We start from the raw sequence: 26254 nt of genomic DNA, 5'->3' as shown, positions 1-26254 counted from the left end.
CAGAGAGTTGTAGATTACAGAATTCCATTACAGAAATTATATTTAAAGCCATAGTCTGTATCTATGTTTTTAGAAATGGAACTATGTCTTACTGGCCAGAACACAATGGTACTGGCTATTAGACCTTAGTGTGTCATTAATCCGTAACAGGCCTAGAGAAGTGGAAAATCAATCGATAAATTATGCTTGAAGCCTGTAAGACTATACATAGGCTACTTGATCTGTTTTATAGGATATCTGGGGAAATATATCCTCTAGGATGGGACTACCCCTTGGTGTTGGCCTAATCAACTGGGGGTCCCTGTGAGACAAGTTGGAAATTAGGCTACAATTGGACTTATGTAGGCCTATTTTGCAATACATGTCCCCGACCCATGCTTCATCAGAAATAATTGCATTATGGAAGAGGTCGCTTTGTTCACATGAGATAGGCGTTAGTTAGTGGGACTGGGATCAGTGTTGATGTCCCCTCATTTAAATGTCCCTGGGTGTAATAATGACAGAGTTGCCCCCAGGGAAGTAAGTGGGTGCCCAACCCATTGATAATAATTCGGACCCAACCCTAGTATTATCATGCCTTCACCGAAAGTGCTTGACTAAAAACCGTGACGTCACGAATCTCACCTTCTCTGTCTCTCCCGCCCCAGGAGAGACAGAGAAGGTGGGATTCGTGACGTCACGGTTTTAGTCAAGCACTTTCGGCCACACGCACAGCGAAGTTTTGACAGTGGTTTCAGGCAACGGTCTCACACGGTCTGGCCATCGTCGCACAGTTGCGCTTTTTTGTGTACATGCAGGTGCTATACTATATTATTGCTGGATGACATCTATATTCCTGGACCAACCAAGCGAGGAATCGCAATTGAGCAGGCTGCTACCGTTGGATTTCCAAAGGAATTAGACCTTAGTGATCAGCCTGCAGCCTGTTGAATCGGGGCTATCTATTGTTGTTGCGGGGAACGATAAATACCTGCAAATATGTCTCGAGACCCAGAGGATGTGAATAAACTGACCGAAAGTACATACAAGGTAAGTTGAATGAAAATAAAGGTTTTTACGCACATCAAAAGTATTCACAGGAGCAGGACAAAAAAAGATAACTTAAAATAAACGGTGACACCTGATTACATCACTGGAGTAGCCTAACAATTTGAGAGGGGATATTAAGTAACCTCGTTTACTCTTTTATTATCTTCCCCCACCTTGCATTCGTCATTTTGTCTCTGCCTATGCCTTTGGGGGAAAAGCCGAACAATTGCCTTTAGTTTTGGCTCAGGGACACACCCAGTTGTTGGAGTGATGCATGAACACATTCCATAATAGGCCTATAATTCATACAAACGGGACAACAGCCTATTGATGCGCGCACGTGTACTGTACACCTGTAAACCGCGCCTGTGATTTGAGCATTAAAAAAACATGGGGGCAAAAACAGGGGCTGTATGTACTTGTAAATATTACAATAAACTGGACTATTATCAACAATGAATACCCATTCCATGTCTTCTCATTGGCTTACCAAGCATCAATCCACTTTGTACATTTGCTCGGCTCATTTCGCAACACGTCAGCCGGCGAAGAAAGTGTCAGGTCAGGTGTGCACATTGCACAGACAGTTTATGGCCACAGTTTCAGCTGGTTGGGTTTGGTTGGGAGGGACCTGGAGTGAAGGAACCTGTTTCTGTTTTCTTTTTTTCCTTTTCTTTCTGTGGGGTGCAAGTAAGGCATACCTGGCTGTCCATTGTTCTATTGAGGGTGTGTCTGGGGAATGGAAACAGGGACTCCTGAACAGAACTTTATTGTGGGGCTGCTGGGGCATTTCAATAGGGGGGTTTAGTTCATTCTGCAAGCAAATACCTTTGCTTAGGACTCTGCTCCTTGTGAGATATAAAGTTTAAGGGATCAGGTTAATGATTAAGAGTTTTATTTTAGTTTGGTGTTATTTATAGAATTATATATACCCACACAAACATTTACATGTCTTTTTTGATAAGGTGTAGGCTGTTGTTTCACTGGTTTAGCTCACAACAAACCATTGCATTATCTTCAATTAAACATAGCTTATCGTGCATTGATTCTGTATCCACCATATATTGTGGAATGCCCATTGTTTATGAGGAATCAGTTTTGGTGTCCCATTAGATAAAAGTATAGTGTTTTTGAACACAAGAAGTCAAGAATAGTCACACTTACTCTCTTGCCAAAAATACACCTAACTTTGATTGTAGTTGTTTCTTCTCAAGGACCAGACCGACATGTCTCCCCCTGTCTCTCTGTTTTAGAATGTGATGGAACAGTTCAACCCAGGCCTGAGGAACCTGGTCAATCTGGGGAAGAGCTACGAGAAAACTGTTGCAGGTAAACACACCTTTAACTTTCATTGGCCCAAAACCAAGAAATTACAATGGGACTAGAACTCACTCTTTCATTGTGGATTTATATGTGGCCATAGCCATGGCATTTTGGCTGAAATGGCCTACTTTGAATTTTACAGAGATAAAAGATACAACCCTTCAACCTGTTATTCAGTAACATGTTCTTTGTTTTCACTTAGCCATGACCCTTGCTGGGAAGGCCTACTTTGATGCTGTCTCAAAGATGGGAGAGAATGCTGCCGTGTCCCCTGTTTCCAGAGAATTGGGTGAGTTTGTTGCATGTGGTCACAAGTGATGCAGAATATTAACTTGAGTGTCAGCTTCTCCTTAGACTGGCACTGAGGCTAGCACAATGAGACACGTTAGTCAAATGTCCCTCAACCAAGCAATTGCACAGATCAGTGAATTCCTGTGACTGGCTATCACTCAATGCCTCTTTGTCTCTGATCAAACACTAGATGTTCTCCCTCTGCTTTTCTCTCTGCACGGAAGCAGTAATTAGCCCAGCACAGGTTGTTATTTTCCTTCAGTGATTCAGCTCCTATTATATTGAATTGCAGCGAAATATTTTCTGGCTCTTTATGTTGTATGTTAGGATCCATTAAGTTGCCTTTCAAGCTCCCCGTCAACCTCCCCTGATGGACAGGATGCCAAGGATGCAACACATGGATCCATGTAACCTCTCACAGAAGTCAAGCCAGGGAACTGTTTTCCACATTTCATCGTCAGATGGAAGGGTCTATTCATTCTAATGGCGATCTTTGTTCTTCAAGAGGGAAATCTCTCCACTTGTCACCGCTTTCAGCGATGCGTAGGCTTCAGATCATTTCATGTCAAGCGGGTCCTTTCAGGGCTGCTTGTGTTTGTTTTATTGTGAACCAACAGTACAGTTGATGACAGAGAGGGAGACCCATCCAGCCATCCTGAGGCTTGCTCTGTTTGTGAGGCTCACTCTGTTATTGTCCTCTAGACAGACAGACAGACAGAGTCTGTGTGTTTGTGTGTGTGTGTGTGTGTGTGTGTGTGTGTGTGTGTGTGTGTGTGTGTGTGTGTGTGCGTGTGGGTGTGGGTGTGTGTGCATGTGGGTGTGCATGTGGGTGTGGCTGTTGACATAGATTGTCAAAGTGAACTTCACAGAATTCGGATGTGGCACATCATTCTTATGTGACAAGTGTTTATTAATCTAACTTAATGAATGGTACACCAGATATGGCCAGGGCATGTCTCAGAATGGGAATATCTGTTTTATTAATCCTATTTCTACACCTGGAGCTGTTCATCCAGTGTCCAGACTGTCCAGAGGAGACCATAGCGAGACGGTGTGAATTCTCCCACGCGTTGCGCCGAGCGGGGCAGCAAACACACAGAGCAAACAGACAGACAGAGAGGACTGTTATTCCCACCATCACATCCTACCTTCTATCCTTCCATCTGCCACACTAAGTGCACCCATGGTTCCTCTCTCTTCCCCAAGCCAGGGGGGCCAGAGTAAAGCTTCCTTTGTTGTCATATGTGAGTGAGAGGCCAGAGCTACCCCAGAGGAGTTGGATTTGTCTTATTCCTGTTAGATCCTTCTTTGATACATTTCTATGATTTTTAGTTGTATGCCAGACCCAGGCTGTCTCAACGTTGTACAGCTGAGGCTCAGTCACTGTTATATGACCGTAGTACCAGGGGAGGCTGGTGGAGGTAGAAATCAAGTTTCAAGTTTATTGTTACGTCTTAAGTGTAAGAGAGTAACATTCTTAGGCTTCGATTCCTGACATTGCAGCACAAGACAATAAGGCAATAGGCATAATTCAAGATAATAAAAAGTGACAATAGTAGAGGACATAAGTGACAAATAAGATTATTTACAATTGGCAGTATCTTGCAATTTGTAGACAATAAGGCACTAGGCATAATTCAATAAGAAGTGTCAATAGTATAGGACATAAGTGACAATAGTAAAGTGACTGTGAGCTTGAGCTTAGGTAGTCCGTATGCATGGGATGTGGTTGTGGATAGTCAATTGTTTACAGTAGGCTTGTTCAATCATGAGCCTGATCGCCTGGGGGAAGTAGCTGTTGGCTAGCCTCTGAACTTTGGCCTTGAGGCTCTGGAAGAGGCTATGCCTTTTGGACGGCATCTGTTCAAACTGACTATGGTTGGGGTGGCTGGGGTCTTTGATGATCCTCCAGGCTTTGCTGACACACCGTTTGTTGTATATGTCCTGGATGGAGGGAAGCTCACATCCACTGATGTGCTTGACTGTCCGCACCACCCTCTGTAGCTCTCTGCGGTTGAGGGCAGTGCAGTTGCCATGCCAGGCAGTGATGCACCCAGTCAGGATGCTCTCGGTTGTGCCTCTGTAGAACTTCTTCAGCCGTCTGAGGTGGAAGAGGCGCTGCTGTGCCTTTTTCACCACCTGTTTGGTGTGCACGTCCCAGGTGTGGTCGTCAGAGATGTGGACGCAGAGGAACTTAAAGCTGCTTACCCTCTCTATGGCTGACCCATTGATGGTAATGGGGTCCTGTTCCCGACCATTCTCCCTGAAGTCCACGACCAGTGTCTTGTCAGTGTTGAGAGAGAGGTTGTTCTCCTGGCTGTACTGAGCCAGGCGGTCGACCTCTCTCCTGTAGGCCGTCTCATCGCCATCGATGATCAGGCCGATCACTCTTGTGTCGTCAGCGAATTTAATCACTGAGTTGAAGCCGTGTGTGGCCACACAGTTGTGAGTGTACAGGGAGTAGAGGAGGGGACTCAGGACACATGCTATCAAAATACCATTCCTCAAATCCATTCCATGCATTACGATGAGCCCGTCCTCTAATTTCTGTCTCCACCAGCCTCCCCTGGACAGCACCACGATCTATAAATCTTTGTCCATCATGTCCACGGTCCTTATAGATAAAAATGGATTCGGTGGATTGAATTTCCCTGTAAATGCAGTGGTGTGAACAGGTGGTTGTGGATGCACTACATCACAGAAGCCTCTGAGACCACATATTGTGTCACTCCTATCTCAGATTTCAGACAGGGACGTCCCTCTCTGGGCTTCTTCTTCATGTGAAGGTAGAGCAATGGTGACAGCAGTCTGGGTCCATTGTTTCTGTACAATGCCTAATGCTTTGTATGGGCCATTTTGGCTCGCACTGAATTTGTGCAAGGTTCACTTGCCTACTTTATAATGCTAGGTGTAGCCTAGTAACCTCCACAATGGTTGTGCATGATTCTGCCAGATGGGTCTATTTGATCTGCTGGTTTGTGATGTGACATTGAGAAATACAAATGGTTTCATTAACAGGGGGAAGGATCAGCTTATCGCTTCATGACTTGACTTGATAAAGAGAAGTGACATTGGTCAACCTGAGTACTTTCGCTTAAAACACCCACTGGGGTTTAGATGTATCTAATCAAAGTGACCATCTTAAACAGTAAAACAACATATATTTGTACACATACTTCTATATCAACGTCCCTTAATTGAAAATACCTACCATGAAGTACATTAATTCCGGCTCAAGTCAGTTAATGGAGGGACTCTAATTAGGGGTGGGCATCGACGATCGATAATTGATCGATAAGGATCTTGGTCGATCACAAAATAAAACATTTGGTCGATCACAATTTTTTTTTTTTTTTTTGTGATCGACCAAATGTTTTATTTTGTGATCGACCAAGATCCTTATCGATCAATTATCGATCGTCGATGCCCACCCCTAGACTCTATTGACTCTGTTGTGGCTCAAGGGAATAGAGTCAAATGACCTGGCTCTGCAAACAACAGAGGGGCAGAGAGAAACAGAGAGGGCCCAGACTGCCAGTCTCCTTCCTGTCATTCAGTGTCATGGAAAACCCTGAATTGTTGTGAACCCTCACAGGCACCATAGGGTGAACATACTGTACATACAGCTACATATAGGCTACGAGTATTACTTATGGAGCCATGCACTACTGCATCTCCAAAACATTCATTGTATGTATTTATCTAGCAATCGGCTATTGAAATCAGTAAGAAGCCAATCCAAAACCAGTGTGTGATTGCTGAATGTCAAAACCATGTATTTATGAGTCACATTGTGCGCTTGGTCTACAATTAGATATTTCCTCTATAGGGAATAACACTGCTCTCTCCAAGGAATTGCCAGACCACAGTGAAAACAGGAGCAGTTACACTGAAATGCTATTGAAGAAAGAATAGTGTGTGATCCCCGCCCTTCCACCTTTTCTTCAAGCTGTTTGTCAAACCTCGGGTGAAATAGTTTTGTGAAATATTGAGCTGTCACGATGAGAAAAATGGTAATTCCGTCTAGGAGTTATATTTTTGAGGGACTATTTTGCTGGTTGGCTGATTCCTATGGCTAGCCAATAGGTGGTAAGTCGCAGAGCCGGACTGTTTGATTGGAGTGTTTTGGTCTTGTAAAGGCACTGCTGTAGTGTGGGAGACCATTTGTCAACCTCCCACGACATGGCATCAGCATGACCGTCAGGGATCCCAAAAATGTTCCCCAAAGCGGGCGAAAATGTGACCCTCCTCTCCTCTTTCTCTCTCTCTCCATATCACACCCACTCTCTAAGAATGACTGGGATTCAGGATGGACACATTGGGCCTGTTTGAATACTTCACAAAAATATATGCCTCTTTCCTCTTTCCTAAAGTATGTAATGGAATCCTTGCTTTCACCTATTCAACATGGTTAGACCAAGGATTAAAGGAAGGGAGGATGGGAGGAAAGGAGTAAGGGAGGATCGGTGTCATTTCAAGGTACTGAAGCAGATCCTTCACTGCTCAGTCACCCATGATGCCTCAGGGCCTCTCCCCCGTCACACTCCCTCGCTTCCTAAATAATCCCATAAGCACCCTGACCTCACAGGCCCTCTCCCTTGGACTCCATCTTCCATTTAACCGCATTGGCTTCTCAATATTCTGGATGTTTCATCCTGCCACCACCACCATAGTGATCCCCACCCTCCACTCCCTGAGCTCCTGAGTCATGCCCATGTCACATGAAAGTATAAGAACCCAGCCATGGCAACCTCACCGCATGCTCTCTCTCCATACCTGTCATTGGAATGCGTGGCTTTAAGATTGTAATACAGTCTGTTGACTCAAATAGGTGTTGGCCATATTTCATCAGACCGTCGTTGTGCGGACATGTTCAATGATGCACTCCCAAAGATTAAATACAGTGTCCTCCGTGAGTTACCATTTTACGACGGTGGTTATTTCAAAGTTCATCATACACATTCCTAGTTGCTTCACCGGTCACTAAACAAATATGGATACTTCAGTCATTTATGAAACAGTTTGAGGGTTTTGACTCATTTGGTAATGGGTCATGCTCAATGCATGCTAACTATACAATAAGAATAGTGTTAGGTCTTGATGTTTAATCTAAGCCGTCTCATAAAGTTAGCCATTTAGTTTCGCCATGTTTCCCTATCAGACTCCTACAAAGAAATATCAGCAGATATTCTGTTTATGTAATCACCAGATATACGTTTATGCAGTTGCAGATAGCTGATATACGGTTTATGCAATCACCTGCTAAGAATGCGGAAGCTGTCGTTCTCAGCCCAATTAACAGTCATAAACGAGGCTTGTGATAGAAATTGTAACACAAAGGTGTCTGGATGTTCTATAATAACGACCAGGTGGAGCTGTAAACTCAGCCTCACTGGGAGTAGGGCAGCCTCTAGAACTGTCACAAATGAATAACCAAGCTTGGTATAGGATCCTGTTAAATATTACTCAGAAATGTATTCTTATGGTCTATTCTGAAAACATTTCAGCTGTATTTCATTGTCAGTCTCTGTATACTGTAGGCACATTGTAACAGATGCAGTTACACTGTCAAAGAGGCATCTTTTTTCTCCTTCAATGTTTATTTTAGAAGTCCACATGCACAGAGATCACAGAGCTAAGACTAGTGACATGTGGTGGATTAGGAGGTCAAATGTCATCTGGTAGTGGTGATCTGTCTGTATTAAACAGCTTAGGAATCAATACACAAAGTAACATAGAGAGAGAGAGAGAGAGAGAGAGAGTGAGAGGGGGGTAGGTGGGGTAGAGACAGATGATTGGAGGATGGAGGGAGGAAGAACAAATGATTAGAGGAGGGAGTAAGTCACAACCTCAACAGAACTTCTCTAAAGGGTGTAGTTTTTCACTGTGCCCTCAATGTTTGTTAAGGCTGTATCACGGCTTTATCACGCAGGACGCTGGAGATCATGATTAAGCCAGTGCAAAAGCTAACATGAAGCCAAGCCTCGAATAGTTTTCAATATTTACCATTGTCGGGCATTTCCCCACTGTTTGACCACTGTTTGACCACTGTTTGACCACTGTTTGACCACTGTTTGACCACTGTTTGACCACTGTTTGACCACTGTTTGACCAACGTTTGAAGTAACACAGCGTGTGATTTTGAACCCCTCCCCCCCATTCATCAGGGTCTTAACTCAAGTTCAACTCGTGCAGTCATACAGTATACAGATCTTAAACATATCTATAATCATTCATAATCATTCATAATCATATATCATTTTTAGTATGAAATGCATGTCCTCGGGTTTTCACACCCAGTCAGAGTTCTCACTGCGTATACTCTGTGTTGTTCGACACTGTCGCCTTAAAAACCAGCCCCCTCACTCCCCATGCTGTTGTTGGTGCTGTATAAACAGGTTGCTCCGTGCCCTGCGCCACCCCTCCCTCCTACTACACAAAGGCAGCATTTACCAGTACGTTCTGTTGACCTTCAGAGGGCAATGTTGTTATAGCTGCACCATATGAGGTACAGCACTGTATCAGCAGAGCTGGGGACGGGGGGTCATACACGGCGCCCTGCACTGCGCACTGTAGGCCTCTTGTGTGTTTTGGATGTTAAAATGTGTAAGGGTCGTTCGGGTCGAGTTTGTTTCGATAATGATCAGGCTCATTTGTGGTTTAGCCTCCTGAGATAATATTGCGGACGGGGGGTGCTTGAAGCAGGTGCATTCCATAGCTTTCCACCATACACACAGTAACAGAGCAGGGCATTAAAAGAAACATCTAAATCTGAATCTTTTCTGCAGTTTTGCAGGTTTGAAGGCCAAGACACACCCTTTATTGCATCATCCCCCTGTCGTGATAGTGTCCAAATCAAACCTGCCAATGGCAACAGGTGTTACCAGAATAACCACCTGACCTCCACAGAACCTCTAGATCTCACCCCATTGTGTCTGCACTGGCTCTAATTGTCATCTTGTTTACAGTATGGACTCCCATTGTACCCCTGTCATACGGGCGGCCCGCTCTAACTGTACTAGATGTGTCAATGGGGATTTTTCTGTGTCCGTCAGACAATGAGGATCTGAAGCCACGTCTACTTTGTTACAGCTGCGTGGGAAATCAAGTAGAGTGTGTAAAATCTCCACATGCCTTGATGATGAACATAATGTAGGTTACTACACATGCCATTGAGATAAGAAAAAGTCATTGTCAGATGATCTCTCTTTTGTATGACTGATATTGAAGAAAAAAGAGAAGAGGCAGTTGTATGTTAACCGCTTGCAGTCTCACCGTACTTACTTACTTCTTGTCAGGCAACTAGTGTTGTTCCGATACCATTTTTTGATCCCGATACCGATACCGATACCTGACCGTGCAGTACTTGCCGATACCGAGTACCGATCCGATACCACGGCGTTTGAAAAAACAAAACAAAAAAACATGTTTTTTGAGCCGCATACTCACCTCGATGTAAAATTATTGCTAACACTTAGTCTGGCACTGCTCAAAACCTTTGTAAAACTCGTAAAGTTTTTGTAAAACTTAAGTAAAAAAAAAAAAAACTTACGTTTTTGTAAAGTACTCGCCAATACCGATACCAGCATTTTTGTGCGTATCGGTGGCCATGCCGATACTAGTATCGGTAGTATCGGAACAACACTACCAACTGAAGGGCACGATTGCTGATCTTTAGTGGGCTCAAAAGCCCTAAAGCGATATCATTTCCATGACAAAACAAGGCAATCAACAAGTTGGCTCAACTGAAACTGACTGGCGCTGAAACTACATTTCCTGTAGTTTTGTCCCCCCAGATGTCTGACAGTATTTCCTGTTGTCCCTCCAGGTGTGGTTCTGATGGAGATCTCTGAGGTGCACAGGAAGGTTTACCAGGAGATGGAGGATAACGTAAGTAACCCCCTGCTGCCTGAGGACCTTAGTAGTCTACCATGTCTCCTCTTCCTCATCCTCTTCCTCATCTCTCCTTCAGTACTTATTATCTCTCTCTGCATTCCTGCATACCACTCTCTGAGGCCTCACCCACATCACTCACTCAGCTCGATACACTCCTGGACAGACACATAACCTTTTTAGTCCATTCCTTATGTTAAAGAGTTGCCTTTGGTGCAGTAAAAGGTTAGGGAAAGTTTGACAAAAGAAGAATGCCTGTCTCTTTAGTCTCTGCCGCCTCAGGGCAGGAGGCTTTGAATGCCTGTTGCAGTATGTCTCCGGTGTACATGTGACAACAACATGACACAAATACGTAGTTCTCGGGGAGCCTCGTCTGCCAGTCACTCTCAGATTTGAGATACTAAACAATACCCTGGTTGGTCAGACACTCTCGACTGAAACAGGAGTCTGTCATTGAATTGAAGGTATTACCATTACCAGTATTGGTCAGTAATACATAGGGCCAGGAGACTTCCTGAGCAGGAAAAACACTGGGCCCTAGTTCTTAATTACAATATAACTCCCTGTACATGATTTTTTGATTGGTTTTCCTTTTCTATCAAGCTCATAAGAAAGCTACGTACTGTGCATGCATGTATGAAGTATCGCTAGTTGTTAGTTATCAGGGAAAGTTTAGTCAATCTTTAACTTGAAGAGCGATAACACATCAGATTCTGCTGTTGGAATTTCCCCTACTTAGAAACCCATTATCAACAGTGCATTCCTGCAGGTCCCTCCACTTATCTCCATGTCACCATCTAGTCATGGCACTTTATTATATCGATTAGCATCTACTTAATGCATACATGTATGAACTTAAAGAGCATGGCATTTTTTTCCCAGTTCACAAGGTTCCACAAAGAAATAATTTCCGAGCTGGAAAAGAAGACAGAGATGGATGTGAAATACATGACGGTAAGTACTGGCCTTCGTACAGTAATGTCTTTGTGTGTGTGTGTGTGTGTGTGTGTGTGTGTGTGTGTGTGTCTGTGTGGTTCCCTCTGCTCTTCTCCATGTCTGTTCGCCTTCGTCATCATGTCCATGTTTCCTGTAGGCCACATTCAAGCGGTACACGGCAGAGCACAAGCTGAAGCAGGACTCCCTGGAGCGTTCACAGACAGACCTCAAGAAGCTACGTAGGAAGAGCCAGGGGAAACACGCCACCAAGTATGAGATCAAAGAGAACGAGGTGAGCCTGATGACATCTCATCCGATCCCACCGCAATCTCAGTCTCCGGTTACAGAGAGAAGGATGTTTAATGACAGGCTGGTGTACCTCAAACATCATAAAAAAAGACATGATGAAATCTGGCAAAATTCTGCTTGGTGCATGATAGTATTTTACTCAAGAATGTTATGGGTGGGGTAACGTGTAAACACTGGGGTTAGAGTGGGTGGAGTTAAAAAGTCCTCAAGTAGGGCAAGGTCATTTTTCAGTTTTTTCCAGATGATGAAAGTACAGAGTGTAAGCTTTCAAATGATGGGTCATACGTAGTTGAAGAAGATATGCTCATTTGAATGTTGGTACACCTCAAACCAAATACTGGAGAATATCGCTCTGAATCAGAACACACTCAAAACAGCTACTAATAGCTAGTGGAAAGGAACATTGCTTTGCTTACAAGCCATGTATCACTCACCCAATAGCCTATGATGCTAAAACTGTTGTTTGTTATATTGAGCGGGCTCTTTAACACTTCAACTTTCGTAATATGCAAAAAAAAAGAGAAAGAAATAAAATAAATATTTGCTCATTTGCGCAACTTGAGAATTACCGACATGCGGCCCTTTTCACCAGACCATGTCACATGTTAACACCCAACCAATCAGAGCCTTTCAACTACAAAGAAGTGTTTTTGGATGGGGATTGATTTCACTCTCTCTTAGAGGGTCTTTTATATGGTGACATATGGAGTGTGATCAGTGTACTAATATTAACTAACATAGATATAAAGTATAAATAGAAACCAGATAATTATTGCTCTTGGTTGCCATGGATCTCTGGTTTCGTTTACTTAAACAAAGCCCGTTCATTATGGACTTCCCTATATAGTAATGATTAACATGTAGCAATAATCCTGAGAGGATAAAAAAAATCAGCTGAGCGTAATCTCAAGAGAAGTCACTACCAAAACTCGTTTTAATTTGATCTATTGAAGGACAGAACTGACATGGGGAGTGGGCGTGAACGGGTATGGAACTAGACACAGGGAAGTGGACACGTAGCATATACAGTAGCACCACGCCTACAGCTGTGGGCAGATCCTGATTCTATGTAAAGTAGAGTAGTATGCTATTGTATGCTATCAGTTAAGTGTTTTTCGGTGGTTCTCTGAACTTTACCCTCAATTGGCTATGCTGTGCCGTGCCTGTTCCTGTTTCCCCCATCCCATCCCACCCCACCCATAACACTATACCTTACCCAGCCCCTACTCAGACTAATTGGAAGGGGGCAGATGCCTTCACCTTCTAATTGGGGGGTGGTGGTGGACGGGGGGGTCTATTTTGTGTCCATATCGGGCTCTTTCGGTGTGCTCGGTGTTGGAGTATGGCCGAGTAGCCATTGAACTACTAACAAGGATAGGTGCAGTAGAAGTCTTTCTAACACATTAAAACATTGAGTTGCTTTGTAAATCAATATGAAAAGGTGAGAGATGCAGTCACAGAGCCGCCATGGATGACACCCAGTCTGCCTGTGTTTGATACAAGGCTGCCAGTGTAATAGCTCCTGTCTGCCACCACCCTGCTTTATTGACTGTTTTCACGCCCCAACTTTGACCAGTGTTGGTTTACGAGGCTGGTGTATTTTTGGAAAGGCTCAATGTATTGAGTAAAACTTTTTTATTTTATTTGAAATAAAGTGTTAACTTTAGGCCACAATAATGAGGATATCTGCTCTCTGAGTTTGGTTTCTCAACACTTGATCTCTCTCTCTCTCTCTTTTACCTTGATGGCTGTTTGTTGTTGTTAGCTAACTGTCCTTATATCAATCATTAGATTATCTTATCTCTCAAAGAGAGGACCATAATCTGGTTTTATCTTGGTGAAACTGACTGAATGTGGTTCTGAAGGCATACATAAACTCCTGGCCCTGTATTCTTTATTATCTTATTGATAAGACCTGTGGATTAGAAGTGAAGATGTTTCCCACATACTCTAGATTGTAACGTTTTGCTTCTGCAATGTCCAATTGGGAGATTAGCCTGTGTAGTTGACATACCAGAAACGTGGTATGCAATACAAAATTGTAAAATAGCATGTAGCTCACATATTTGAACAGGATTGGTAAACTGCATTTAGTAGGAGTACCTGAGCCTAGTACATTTGGTCTGGTCTCTCTCTCTCTCTCTCTCTCTCTCTCTCTCTCTCTCTCTCTCTCTCTCTCTCTCTCTCTCTCTCTCTCTCTCGACTAATTGTTTGCTGCTGTAGAAAATGAAGTGCTGTGCGCCAGCCGGGGTGGGCCCATGGCGGGGGGGAGAGAGAGACCAGACAGGGCTAGACTTTAAAGGAGGGTCTGTAACACCACCGGGAAACCAGAACCCTAGAGAAGAACCGCTTTCACGGTCACCATGGCAACTGGGAAAAAAGTGAGAGTGGAGAGATAGGTGGAGGAGGGGGAGAGAGAGAGGGAGAGATTGTTTTAAAGAGGAGCTGAGCTTCGTGTCTGATGTGAGGTTCAGTGGACTGCTTTGTGGCAGGTTTTCTGAGTCACTCCATGGAAGGGAGGGGTGTCTCACAGCAGAGTGATTGAGTTCCCACTCGGCTGAACGGGAGGGGAGGAACTTTGATTTAAAACCTCATTATCAGGAGTATGCAACAGTTAGGCATGGACGTGACCGGAATTGTTATGCATTTCACTAATTTCCTGAAGTTCAAATAAATTGCCTTATATGGAACCTAACTCTGATGAAAGTACTGGGGCCTCATTTATAAAGTGTGAACAGGAAAGGGAAAATTTGCGTACGCACGTTTTTGGGCGTACACAAGCTTTAATAATTAGGCCCCTGATCTTTACTAAACCTATTGTTATGTAATGCCAGAAATAATCTGCAGGGAGTGTCTTTATCAATACCAATATTTGGCAGTACCAATGTTTGGTTAGCCTTGCCCAAGATCTGTTTGTGCTTGAGCCAACTCCTATGACTAGCTATCCTTGTCAGATCATATGGGACAGCAGCTGGTGAAACCAGGAACAAGTCGGCAGCCGATCAAATGTTCAAACTTTTATTCTGAAAAATGTTAATAAATGTCAACGTTGTTGAAAATCAATGACACACTTGCTTGTCAACTAACACAGCTTTGTGAGCCTGCTAACAATGTAAAGTAGTGTTCTAGTTAACTAGGTAGTAGTGGGGATTACTCACTGAATCCGTTGCATTGCAATATTTTTGCCTTGAATAGCGAGCATTGATTTTCAACAACATTGACATTTATAAACTTTACAATTTGATTGGTTACCGACTTTCCCGGTTTCACCAGCTGCCGTCACATATTAACTGTAGCTAAAACACACAGAGATCTGGGGCAAGGCTGGTTAGGTTGAATAATAATGAATTCCACAGATGCCTTGGGGGCAGAATCTCTGTAGAGATCAAAATTCAGATCCATCAGATTGGGTCTGATCCTCGTCCTAAATCTTACGGGTCTGTCCTCTCCTCTCAGTACATGGAGACCATATCATCGCGGCAGACGGACATGCAGAAGTTCATTGCTGACGGCTGCAGGGAGGCCCTACTGGAAGAGAAGAGGCGTTTCTGCTTCCTGGTTGACAAACACTGCATGTACTCCTACCAGACAGCAGCCTTCCACGAGAAGGTAAGGAGGTCCCACCCAACCATGATAGATACATGCGGGAGAGAGAGGAGGATAGAGACAGTAGAGACTGACAGGAAGGATAGGTGAGAGAGAGGAGGATAGAGACAGTAGAGACTGACAGGAAGGATAGGTGAGAGAGCGGAGGATAGAGACAGTAGAGACTGACAGGAAGGATAGGTGAGAGAGAGGAGGATAGAGACAGTAGAGATTCACAGGAAGGATAGGTGAGAGAGAGAGGAGCGATAACATGCAGGAAATGTCAATGGCTGTAATTGAACCAGTGAACCAGTTGAGATTATTAGTTAGATTATCACTAAGCGCCCCGGGGGGGGATCTTGCGGCCACACAGCATTGTAACCCATGCTCCTGCTCTGTGGTCCTCTGTTCCCCAGGTCAGAGAGATGCTGGCAGTGAGGCTGTCCAGCTGGCAGGACAAGTGCAGCGATGCCACCAAGGTCCCAGACACAGTGTTGACCATGATAGAGGGGCTGCGCACCCCACTGTCCGGCACCCCCGAATCCTCGCCTCTCGTCGAACGCTACAACAGGGTGAGTGTGACATCACAGACGGAGCAGGAAATGGTCTTTGGTAACCATTATTTATTGTGTCGAAAAAATACATTGGCTGTGTCTCACATGACACCCTTTTCCCCATGCATACAACACACTACCTGTGTCTGTAGGTTATAATGTACAGGACTATATTAGTTTGATATTTGGGCGACAGGGTGTAATATCAGATTTCACCAATGTGTTTTGTTGGTGCTGGTGGAGCTAACTGTGTATTTACAATGACGTTATATTGAGAAATAAAACCAAGGGCTGTAGCAGATGAAGTATTGTTTGAAAACTGATAATGATTAATTGGCCCTCAGCCACCAGGAAATGTTTAGTCGTTCTGCCCTTATAGATCATGGATACCAGGAACTAACAGCTGTTATTACAGTCAGAGGACAATAGGCTGTAGTCATGTTAATGCTTATTACAACACCTGCCACTTAAAAAAGTGAAAGAAAACCAGTAAAAACGGTTTATTATTCCTAATACATGTAACTTATCATGTTATCATAACATCAATAGAGTAAGCATGTTATGTACTGTATTAGTGAGCTGGTTTGCTCAACTAGAGGTTTATACTGTATGTTTTTCATGCCTTTCATGAACATCTTAACATCTTTTTAAATGTGTTTTCCTCAGAACAACTTGATGGATCCACCACCAGCACCACAGCTGAAGGCCCAGATCAGCCCTCTGGCCAATATGTTTACCCAGGACAGCCCCCGATCCCCCATGTCGTCACCATCAGACCAGAATTCAGGCAGGTTCTCAGACAGGCCTCACTCCACACTTACTGTAATGGCTGTTGTACGAAGGCAGAGGACTCAGATGCATGACTCGGGCACGACAAAACATCAATTCAAAAGAAAAGTATTTAATTCCAAAAAGCAGGGTTCGGTACACAGGTAGGCAGTCAAGGGATCTAAGATAATCCAGATAAAGCAATAAAGGCAAAGTCAGAAAAACACCCTGAAAAAAACTAGGAATACTTAACACTCTGCAATTTGCTGGGATGTATGACACAAAGGTACAAAGACAAACTGGCACAGAGACAGGGGAACACAGACTAAATACACAGGGAAGGATGATGAGGAACATGTGAGGCCAATCAGGGCGGGGTAGACAATCACACAGGCGGGTAGTGAAGTGTCTGAAACGAGAGACAAGGTGAGTAACACAAAAATAAAAAATATAGGAACTATAAATGAATAACATGAAGCAAAGACAAACCTTAAACTAAGGAACAGGACGAGACGTTACACTTCACCACTTCACTTCACTAATCAAACTGTATGCTCTCAACACCCGTCTTTTAGAGGTTGTTCGGGGGGGGGTTTCTGAGCGGAGCAGTCCCACTCATATTTTTCATTTTATTGGATAGAGGTAGTGAAGGAAAGTAAAGAGGAGAGGGCATATCAGCAGGGCATGGGCTGGATTCGAACCCATGCCAACACAGGCATAAGTGTGTACTATAGACCGCGGTGTTAACCCTGGACCAACCCAGGCCACACCCATGTTTTTTAAAGGGTGACTTTACTGCCTGTTTCATCATGCATACATGCTCACTGGATCAAACATCTAATGTTGAAATGTACTATTTTTGTATAAGACAATGAATTACTTATTATTATACCTTGCATACTTGTGTAGCTTTTCCTTTTCCAGGAGCTTATACATTACCAGTACAGATATCATGGCTAATACAACAAATAGAGACTGATGACGTAGTTACCGTAGTATCAGTCCCTAATATATGCCAAAGCGACTTACATTGCAGTGAGTGCATACATTTTTCAGTATATATGATCCCAGCAGGAACCAAACCCACAACCTAAGCGTTGTTAGCACTATGCTTTAACCAACTGAGCCACAGGGGACCACACTCACACTAACCCATCATTGAACCTCTGATCCACAGACCAGGGCAGCTTAGAGGACGGCAGCCTGTCCCCCTCCATGTCCGTGTCGTCAGGTCTGAACATGAGCAGGAAGCTGCGGGTGCGGACCATCTTTCCCCACACGGCGGGCAACAACAACACCCTGCTCAGCTTTGACGAGGGCGACGTTATCATCCTGCTCATCCAAGAGGAGAAGGACGGGTGGCTGTACGGAGAGCTGGAGAAGACCCAGCAGTAAGTCACCAGCTCTACCTGCTGAGCCACAGCCGCTCCTATTAGAATGACTTATTAAGTCCATATAATGCCTTATTACAGGTTTATAAAGTGTAATAAACAGGATAAACAGGCTGTTATTTCAGATCAGCAGTACTGCATCTATGTGTGAGGTAGAACTTGATTATTGAGAGAGAGACAGAGAGATAGAGAGAGAGAGAAATAGAAAGAGAGACAGAGCTAGATGGAGAAAGGAATAACACACACTCACCCCTTTCTGTGTGAGAACAGAATCTCAGGTCTTTCAGAGACACAATTCATATACAAGTCAGACACAATTCATTCACGTCCAACTGATATTCACACACCCTTGTTTTTAGAAAAGAGAAACATACTTCATCTCTGTCGTTCTCTGTACATATGTGACTGCATTGACATGGACATTTTTCACATTGCTAAGGTGGCAATACTAGTATCTGTTTGCACATTTTTGCTGTGCGAATATATCTTTGTAGAGACTGTACATACACAGAGCATGAGAGGAATGTGGGACTTGCAGTCCTGCCTAATAACTCACAGTAGAGGTTATACCACTGACTTCCCCTAGGATGGTAACATAACCTAACCCTTCTGCAATAAGCACTTGCCATCCCATGATAGAGGTGGCTACACTTGATTGGTTTTGTTCTAAGTGACATATAGTGATGAATGACCGTGAGGAAACAGAGAACAGGAAATGGATAATGTCAAAGGGGAAAAAATAACAACGTGGCTCAGAACCGCACCCTTGCTAGGTTATTGCCATCTCTTACGTGTGCCTAGATTGCGCTGATGAAAAGCAGGACTCCTTGTCACACCAGAACATCTTTCTACTGTTTGTTTATGTTTCTTTTTAAAGTACTGAATACAATAGTTACCTTTTGAATGTAATCACCGGGGTGGTTGGGTTGGGGGGTTGCACCCATTATAGTGTATTCATCTTAAATGTCAGCTTTGACAATGTTATTGTTAAACCAGTTGTAAATACTATTTCGTAAGTCAGTGTCTATAATTGCTGCAAAGCTCCAGAGTGACACAAAGTCACCTTGATAATGATGTGTGCATGCTCTGATGACTGGCCCTGCGGCAGCTCTCTAATAATCGCTAGTTCCCACATGCAGGTGAGAGGATTAGAGAGGGTTGTTAGAGGCTGTCGCTGTCATATCCACTCACACAACTAATGGGGAAAACCCATTTCCTGACTCTGTGTGACTCTTGTGTGTGCGCGGCAGCTATTATTTATTTCTGGAACTGATTAGCTTTTAATGTTAAGTACTGTGTGTAACACTGAGAGTTTGTCAGAGAAATGGACGTAGTACATCCACGTAAACAGCAACTGCTGTTCCTTAGCAACCAAATGAGTAGAGACTTGATATATTATTTGTATTCATTCTGGCGATACAACAATTATTTTCAGTTTGTCTCATGTATATGTTAGCTACATATTCAAGAGAGAAAAATCTGTTTTATAGAGAGGTGATGTTATTCATTGATGTTTTATTGGTCTACTGTCCTGGTGTGTGTTTTGATTGCAGGAGGGGCTGGTTTCCTTCATCTTACTGCAGGCCTTACAGCGAGCCAGTGGTCTCAAACAGGTAACATGAAAACATGCTTATTAGCTTGTAACAATGTCAGAGGGCTAGAGATTGACAGAACTGTGATACTCGCATTCACCTGCATCCTTGTTCAGATGTCATGGTTATACATAATTATAATAGAGGGATTGATTTTGAAATGGACAAAGTTTAATTGTTTTGTCACTCTTTCTGTTTGTGTGTGTGTGTGTGTGTGTGTGTGTGTGTGTGTGTGTGTGTGTGTGTGTGTGTGTGTGTGTGTGGTGTGCATGCATGCGTCTTGTCTGTCTGTCTGTCTGTCTGTCTGTGCATTTGCTAGCCATTTGGGGACGCCTGTGCGCAGTCTGAGTGTTGCCAGTCTGCCGGAACTGGAAGAGGATGGGCCTGTGCTGCTGCCACCACCAGATTACAGTGATGTCATGGCTAGCAGCCCTGTCACCCCTTCCACACCCTCTTCAGATCACATGGTCAGAACCACACCTTAATGCCCTATGACATGATATAACTCTATATTATCTTATTTAGTCACTAGGATTATATCTAGTGTCTGCTCTTCTACCGGAAATCAGTGGTCACCAACCTAGGTTTCGAAAATGCTGTAGAGCCCAGGCTTTTGCCCAGCCTCTCTCTAACTGAAATTAATCATGCGTCCGGGAGCCTTTTAGTGACCCCGTACAGAGACCTCTCTCTCTCTCTCTCTCTCTCTCTCTCTCTCTCTCTCTCTCTCTCTTTCTCTCTTTTATCAAGCAGCAACACAACTGACTGGTCTGTCAGCTGGACAAGCTAAGGGAATAGTCCATGGGGGCTAAACTTTGCCCTGGCGGGGGGGGGGGATACTCTTTACCTGTACCCTTGCCTCAGGTGTATTGCTGGCCTGGCCTAATACAGGGAGGCATGCCTTAGGAAATAGACTGTTGTTTCTTTGTGCTCAACAGTTAGTAGCCAAGGATATACCACAGACTCTCTCCAGTTATCACAGAAACTATAAATACCATGATGTTTTTCAGTGATATTTATGAAAAAGGGAGAGGTTGTGAATAATAACCTCAAGAGGGAGGTGGTGGAGATGGACCGAGAGAGAAAGGCTCCACATAGCTGTCATCTTGAAAATAAAAAGACATTTGAAAAATGCCCCCTGCCTGGTTTTTCCTCTGAGCAGGAATGGAGGGAGAGAATGACAGATGGAGGTAGAGAGAGAGAGAGAGAGAGAGAGAGAGAGAGAGAGAGAGAGAGAGAGAGAGAGAGAGAGAGAGAGAGAGAGAGAGAGAGAGAGAGAGAGAGAGAGAGAGAGAGAGAGAGAGAGAGGAGAGCGAGGGAGGGAGGAAGGACAAGGAGGTGTACACAGAATTCTTGCTCATCCCACATCCTAAATTATAGGGCCTGCACTGTGTCAGCTTATTTTGGAATGAAGTGATTGTGGTCTACAGAGAATGGTCCTCTCTCCTCATCTCTCTGTGCCCTTGAACAGGATCCGCTGCCTAAGGGCTTTCAGAGTAATGCAATGCTGTTAGAGGTACTAATGTAAAAAATGAAGTTATGCTCCCCCATTCTCCTCCTCCTTTCCCCTTCCTTTCCTAGAAGATACAGTAGATAGACAGATAGATTGATCCCTTTATTTATTGTACTTTATTGATCCCTGAGGGGAATTTAAGGATTCATTTAAATGAAGTCCCCTCTCCTCCCCCTCACTTATATTTGATCATCTGTTGGCTGTTGTGACTTTGCTCTTTGCGTTTGTTATTGTGGCTGCAAGACAGTCGTGGACTCTGTATGCCTACCAGTCCTTATTGACACTCCCATGGTGGCCCCTGTCCCACCCCTCCTGAACATGGTCTGCCCTCTAGTGGACATGTAGGGTAGTCCATATGTTGTGGAGTGGATAGGCCTGATGCATTATACTACCTCTTCGGTTAAAAAAACGAAGCAAGTTTATGATCTGATTGTCCATGTGTTCCTCCTGTTCCCTCTGAGGAACTCCCAGAGCTTCTCTCTAACCTCTGTTCCTGGAGATTGATAGGTACAACCGTCTGATAGGTTGTACAGAATGATAGGTACAACCGTCTGATAGGTTGTATAGAATGATGGGTACAACCGTCTAATCGGTTGTATAGATTGATAGGTACAACCGTCTGATAGGTTGTATAGATTGATAGGTACAACCGTCTGATAGGTTGTATAGAATGATGGGTACAACCGTCTGATAGGTTGTATAGAATGATAGGTACAACCGTCTGATAGGTTGTATAGAATGATAGGTACAACCGTCTGTGCCTCTTGTAGATTTAGATCTTCAAAAAATAAATATTGTCCATTATCAGACCTCTATGTATGATATTTTACTGAGAATCAAATTGATTGTTGTTTAGATAGATACACCAAAGCATCCTAAAACATACTATATGTAATCAGTTTGGTATCTAGTTTTTAAACTGGATCTTTCTCACACTCACTTGCTTAGGGATATTCATCAGCACAGAGAAAGAGTGTGCTGGCATTTCAAGATCGTCTAGATTCCTGACACCCGCTATGAGGTCATGGTACACTCTGCATGTCCCCAAGTTCCATGCTAGGGAGTCACAGAACAACTGTGTTGACATCCTCATCAGACCTGTCTGACGAGAGCTTGTCTTTGGGCGGGGGGTCTCTATGTGTACTGTATGTAAACTGGCTCCCTCTTTTTCATTCACAGACCTCTCTACCCAATGGGATGGGAAAGGCTCCTTTTCTGGGGTAAGTGTGTGTGTGTGTGTGTGTGTGTGTGTGTGTGTGTGTGTGTGTGTGTGTGTTTAACTGAGAGTTCAGTCCTTAAAAGAAATGTGAACCACCGTCTGACAATGTGTTTCTTTGCTTTTCAAAGGGGCGGGAATCCCTTTGCTACTGTCAAACTGAGACCCACAGTCACCAACGACAGATCAGCACCTCACGTCTAAAACCCTGAGCATCAAGATCATCCAGAGCGATCTTAAACCTGAGATCCTCTTCACACTCCAAAATCTCAGTCCAAACGGATGTCCTGCTAGCCTGGATGCTAGTCTGTTTTTAGCAATGCCCTGATTCATTGTTGCTTTAGATTAGATTAGATTCAACATTATTGTCATTGCACAGAATACAAGTACTGAGACAAAGAAATGTAGTTTGATATCTAACAAGATAGTGATACTGATCTGTTTTTAAACTATGATGGGATCTGACTGTATGGAATTCACCGATATGTGTTTCACACTGCTTTAATGGCTGCTTAATGCTAAAGCAGAATGGCACCCAGGTTACCTTCCTGACTCGGCAGCAATTAGATTGTTTTGTTTAAAGGTTGTTTAAAGGTTTGATATATTAGTTGTGAGTATGAAGGGAGAGAGACACTAGTTGGGAAAAGGACTTATGTTTATTTCAAATAAGTCATTATCTCGATCTGACCATTTTTTTAAATGGGTAAAGTATTTTATTAGAAATGATTGGATGTATTTAAAACAGATTTTATGTAAAGAAGTCTACTCAGCAGACCTCAATTTCCAGCCCCCCTACACACAATCATACACACGCGCACAATCTTCACTCGTGACTTGAGCACGTCCATAGTAAAGTAACAGGCATGTAAAAGTAAAACTGTTGGGATTTACTGCAATTTAATGGTAAGACTACCAATGGCGTCAAAGTGTTAGACTAACAGATTCTTATACTGTAGTTGCCATGAATACAGCGTCACTCCTTCAGCTTAATGGGAATTCTGTATTCCAGAGAATGATGTAGCAATCAACTCTTTATCCTAGTAAACCATGTCTCTGATGCACCCGGAAATACACAGATAGTTTAGTCTCAGTTGGCCCCACTCATCACTTGCTCAACCCCTTCACACACACACACACACTCACACACACACACACACACACACACACACACACACTCACACTCACACTCACGCTCACGCTCACACTCACACTCACACTCACGCTCACACTCACACTCACACTCACACTTACACTCACACACACACACACACACACCCCCCCCCACACACACACACACACTCTCACACACTCTCACTCACACGCACACACGCACACACACACACGCACACGCACACACACACACACTCACACACACGCACGCGCACACACACACACTCACACGCTCACACTCACACTCACACTCACACTCACACTCACACTCACACTCACACTCACACACACACACGCTCACGCTCACGCTCACACTCACACTCACACTCACACTTACACTCACACACACACACACACACACCCCCACACACACACACACACTCTCACACACTCACACTCACACTCACACACGCACACACGCACTCACACACACTCACACACACACACACACACACACACACACACTCTCACACTCACACTCACACACGCACACACGCACACACACACTCACACACACACACACACACACACATGTTCATTCTGTTCTAGGAGGAGTAGATAGAGTAACTGTAAGGTATAATGTTTTACATTAAACCTTTAGTGATTTTACTTTGCAATGGACTTCTAGATGAATGTATTATGAATGGGTAATGGAGTGACTTATTGAGGCAAGTTGTTCCATACTGTTAAAAGTTTCATCTGTTTTTACAGTTGTACGGTGCCAATTTCTCTTTTGCATTTTACGCTTACCTGAAGGTTCACTGTACACTTTGCTGTAAATCACAGACATTCCATATCGGTAGATATGAGGCATACAGTATGAAGTATATATTCTTAGAGAATACTATTTTTACCCTCCCTTTATGTGTAGATTAATGCATGGTACACATTGCTGTCTATGATGATTGATTATTGCCATCCCAAAGTATTTAAAAGAAAATTGAACCTGGTTCTTTCTTACTACCACAGATATTTTTTTCATTCATAATTCTGAATGGATCGAGTCTATTGACATGGTGTTCTTAAATGTTCTCAACTCGTACTCATTTGAAAATGTATGGCTAAATGGTTATTTTTTCTTCCCATTGTGTTGACTATGTAGTCTTTTATTTCATAGTAAAACCAGATACAACCATACAACCTTTGTCTTCACCATGCAATGTCCTACCATATTGTATATAAACACCTGCATCACAAAGTGTTGGATGTCCCTCAATTCGTGATGTTACGATGTTACGTCGATACAAAGATATCGATGCGTCAATTTGGCAAAAAAACACGTGATTACTCGAACGAAGCTTCGTACGTCACACAAGCACCACCGATGTGTCAATCATTCCGCAAACGAGGCAGTGTTCCAAGTTTCGTACTGCATACACATGTGATTGTTAATAATGAAATATCTTGAAATTGTACAGAAAGATGAATAAGCTACTGTTTGTTGCACTTTGTAAGAAAGGCGCTATACAAATTAATGTATTATTATTTTAATTAATTGTTTTAGAATTAATGTCTAAATCAGCGTCTGTTTTCTGACAAGAAGGTGAAAGGCGACAGTAGAATGTCACAACTCGTTAACTCGGGGATCTTCATACTGGTCCGAGTTTCCCAGTTGGAACTCTGACTTGGAGGGTCGTTCTAGTCTAGTGGTTATTTCGAGCTCTGACTTGGAGTTGGAGGGTCGCTCTAGTGGTTATTTCCCATTAGGGAACTCTGATTTGGAGGGTCGCTCTAGTGTGTTATTTCCCACTAGGGAACTCGTATATCTCAGTTCCCTACGTCTACCGAAAGCACAATTATTACGTGATTAAGCAAGAGCTTTGACGCCTAGTTCCTATTTACTACACGGTGCAGAGATATCCCTGGACCTGCGCAAACACTCGCCGTTGAGCTGTTGGACAATCCTATAATAAGTTCTCTTTTGCCCTCTAGTGGTAGAGAAATAAAGTGTTTCAAAACGCCCATTCCAAAATTACACGTGTGTGATGTTATGTTAATGTACTATCACAACTCGAACATCTAATCTCACCGCTGTAAACAATGATGACAAACTACTAGGGCAGTGTTTCTCAACCCTCTCCTCGGGCCTCCACATATTTGATCTGTTCCACCACCAGCACACCTGATTCAACTTATCAAGTACAAACCATAATTGCTTTGTACGTGATTAGTTGAATCAGGTGAGCTGGTGATGGAACAGATCAAATATGTGGTGCGACTGGGGCGCCCAGAGGAGAGGGTTGAGAAACACTAACTAGGGAACATGCATGGTTCCAATTACGGTGGTGGGGGGGGTCTGACCCCTCCAATTAAGACTTGGACCCCCCCTAAAAGAGGTAAAAACAAGAGGTTGGAGGGGTCGAAACATTTATATATAATATATTTCCCATATTCATGGCTGGAAAAATCTTGTAAAACGATTTCAGACATCCCTAAAGTGGACCATACCATTTCTTAACCTTGACCTTACCTGACGCTACAGATCGATTAGTTGCCAGGCTGACTACATGCTGGCCACAGAACATATTCATTCATTCAATATAAGGTTGGCGATACACAGACATGTTGACTCTGTGGCAGTGTAATAGCCTCTGTCTGATATTGGAAGTCTAGAGTCGAGAACTGAAGCTAGCTAGCTTGTAGATAGCTTAGCCCGTTAGCGAGCTAGCAAGCATTTCCCTCCAACC

At 43.5% G+C, this 26254-nt stretch overlaps 1 protein-coding gene across 1 annotated transcript; it reads left to right on the top strand.

Annotated features, from left to right (window-relative positions):
* Window positions 1-978: 978 nt before the first annotated feature.
* On the top strand, window positions 979-24698 carry baiap2l1a (BAR/IMD domain containing adaptor protein 2 like 1a; the record flags this gene model as incomplete). Its single annotated transcript, XM_080541578.1, has 14 exons — window positions 979-1029; window positions 2283-2358; window positions 2555-2641; window positions 10472-10533; window positions 11419-11490; window positions 11630-11764; window positions 15238-15390; window positions 15783-15938; window positions 16587-16742; window positions 17871-18079; window positions 19633-19692; window positions 19991-20138; window positions 22361-22401; window positions 22529-24698. 14 exons carry the CDS (start codon window positions 979-981, stop codon window positions 22599-22601), a joined length of 1479 nt encoding a protein of 492 aa, XP_080397704.1. The 3' UTR covers window positions 22602-24698.
* Window positions 24699-26254: the final 1556 nt, after the last annotated feature.

Source organism: Nansenia antarctica (assembly GCF_963989245.1).
Source record: "Nansenia antarctica genome assembly, chromosome: 11".
NCBI classification, from domain to species: domain Eukaryota; kingdom Metazoa; phylum Chordata; class Actinopteri; order Argentiniformes; family Microstomatidae; genus Nansenia; species Nansenia antarctica.
The sequence above is the reverse complement of the archived record's forward strand: the minus strand, read 5'-3'. Positions and strand labels throughout refer to the sequence as shown.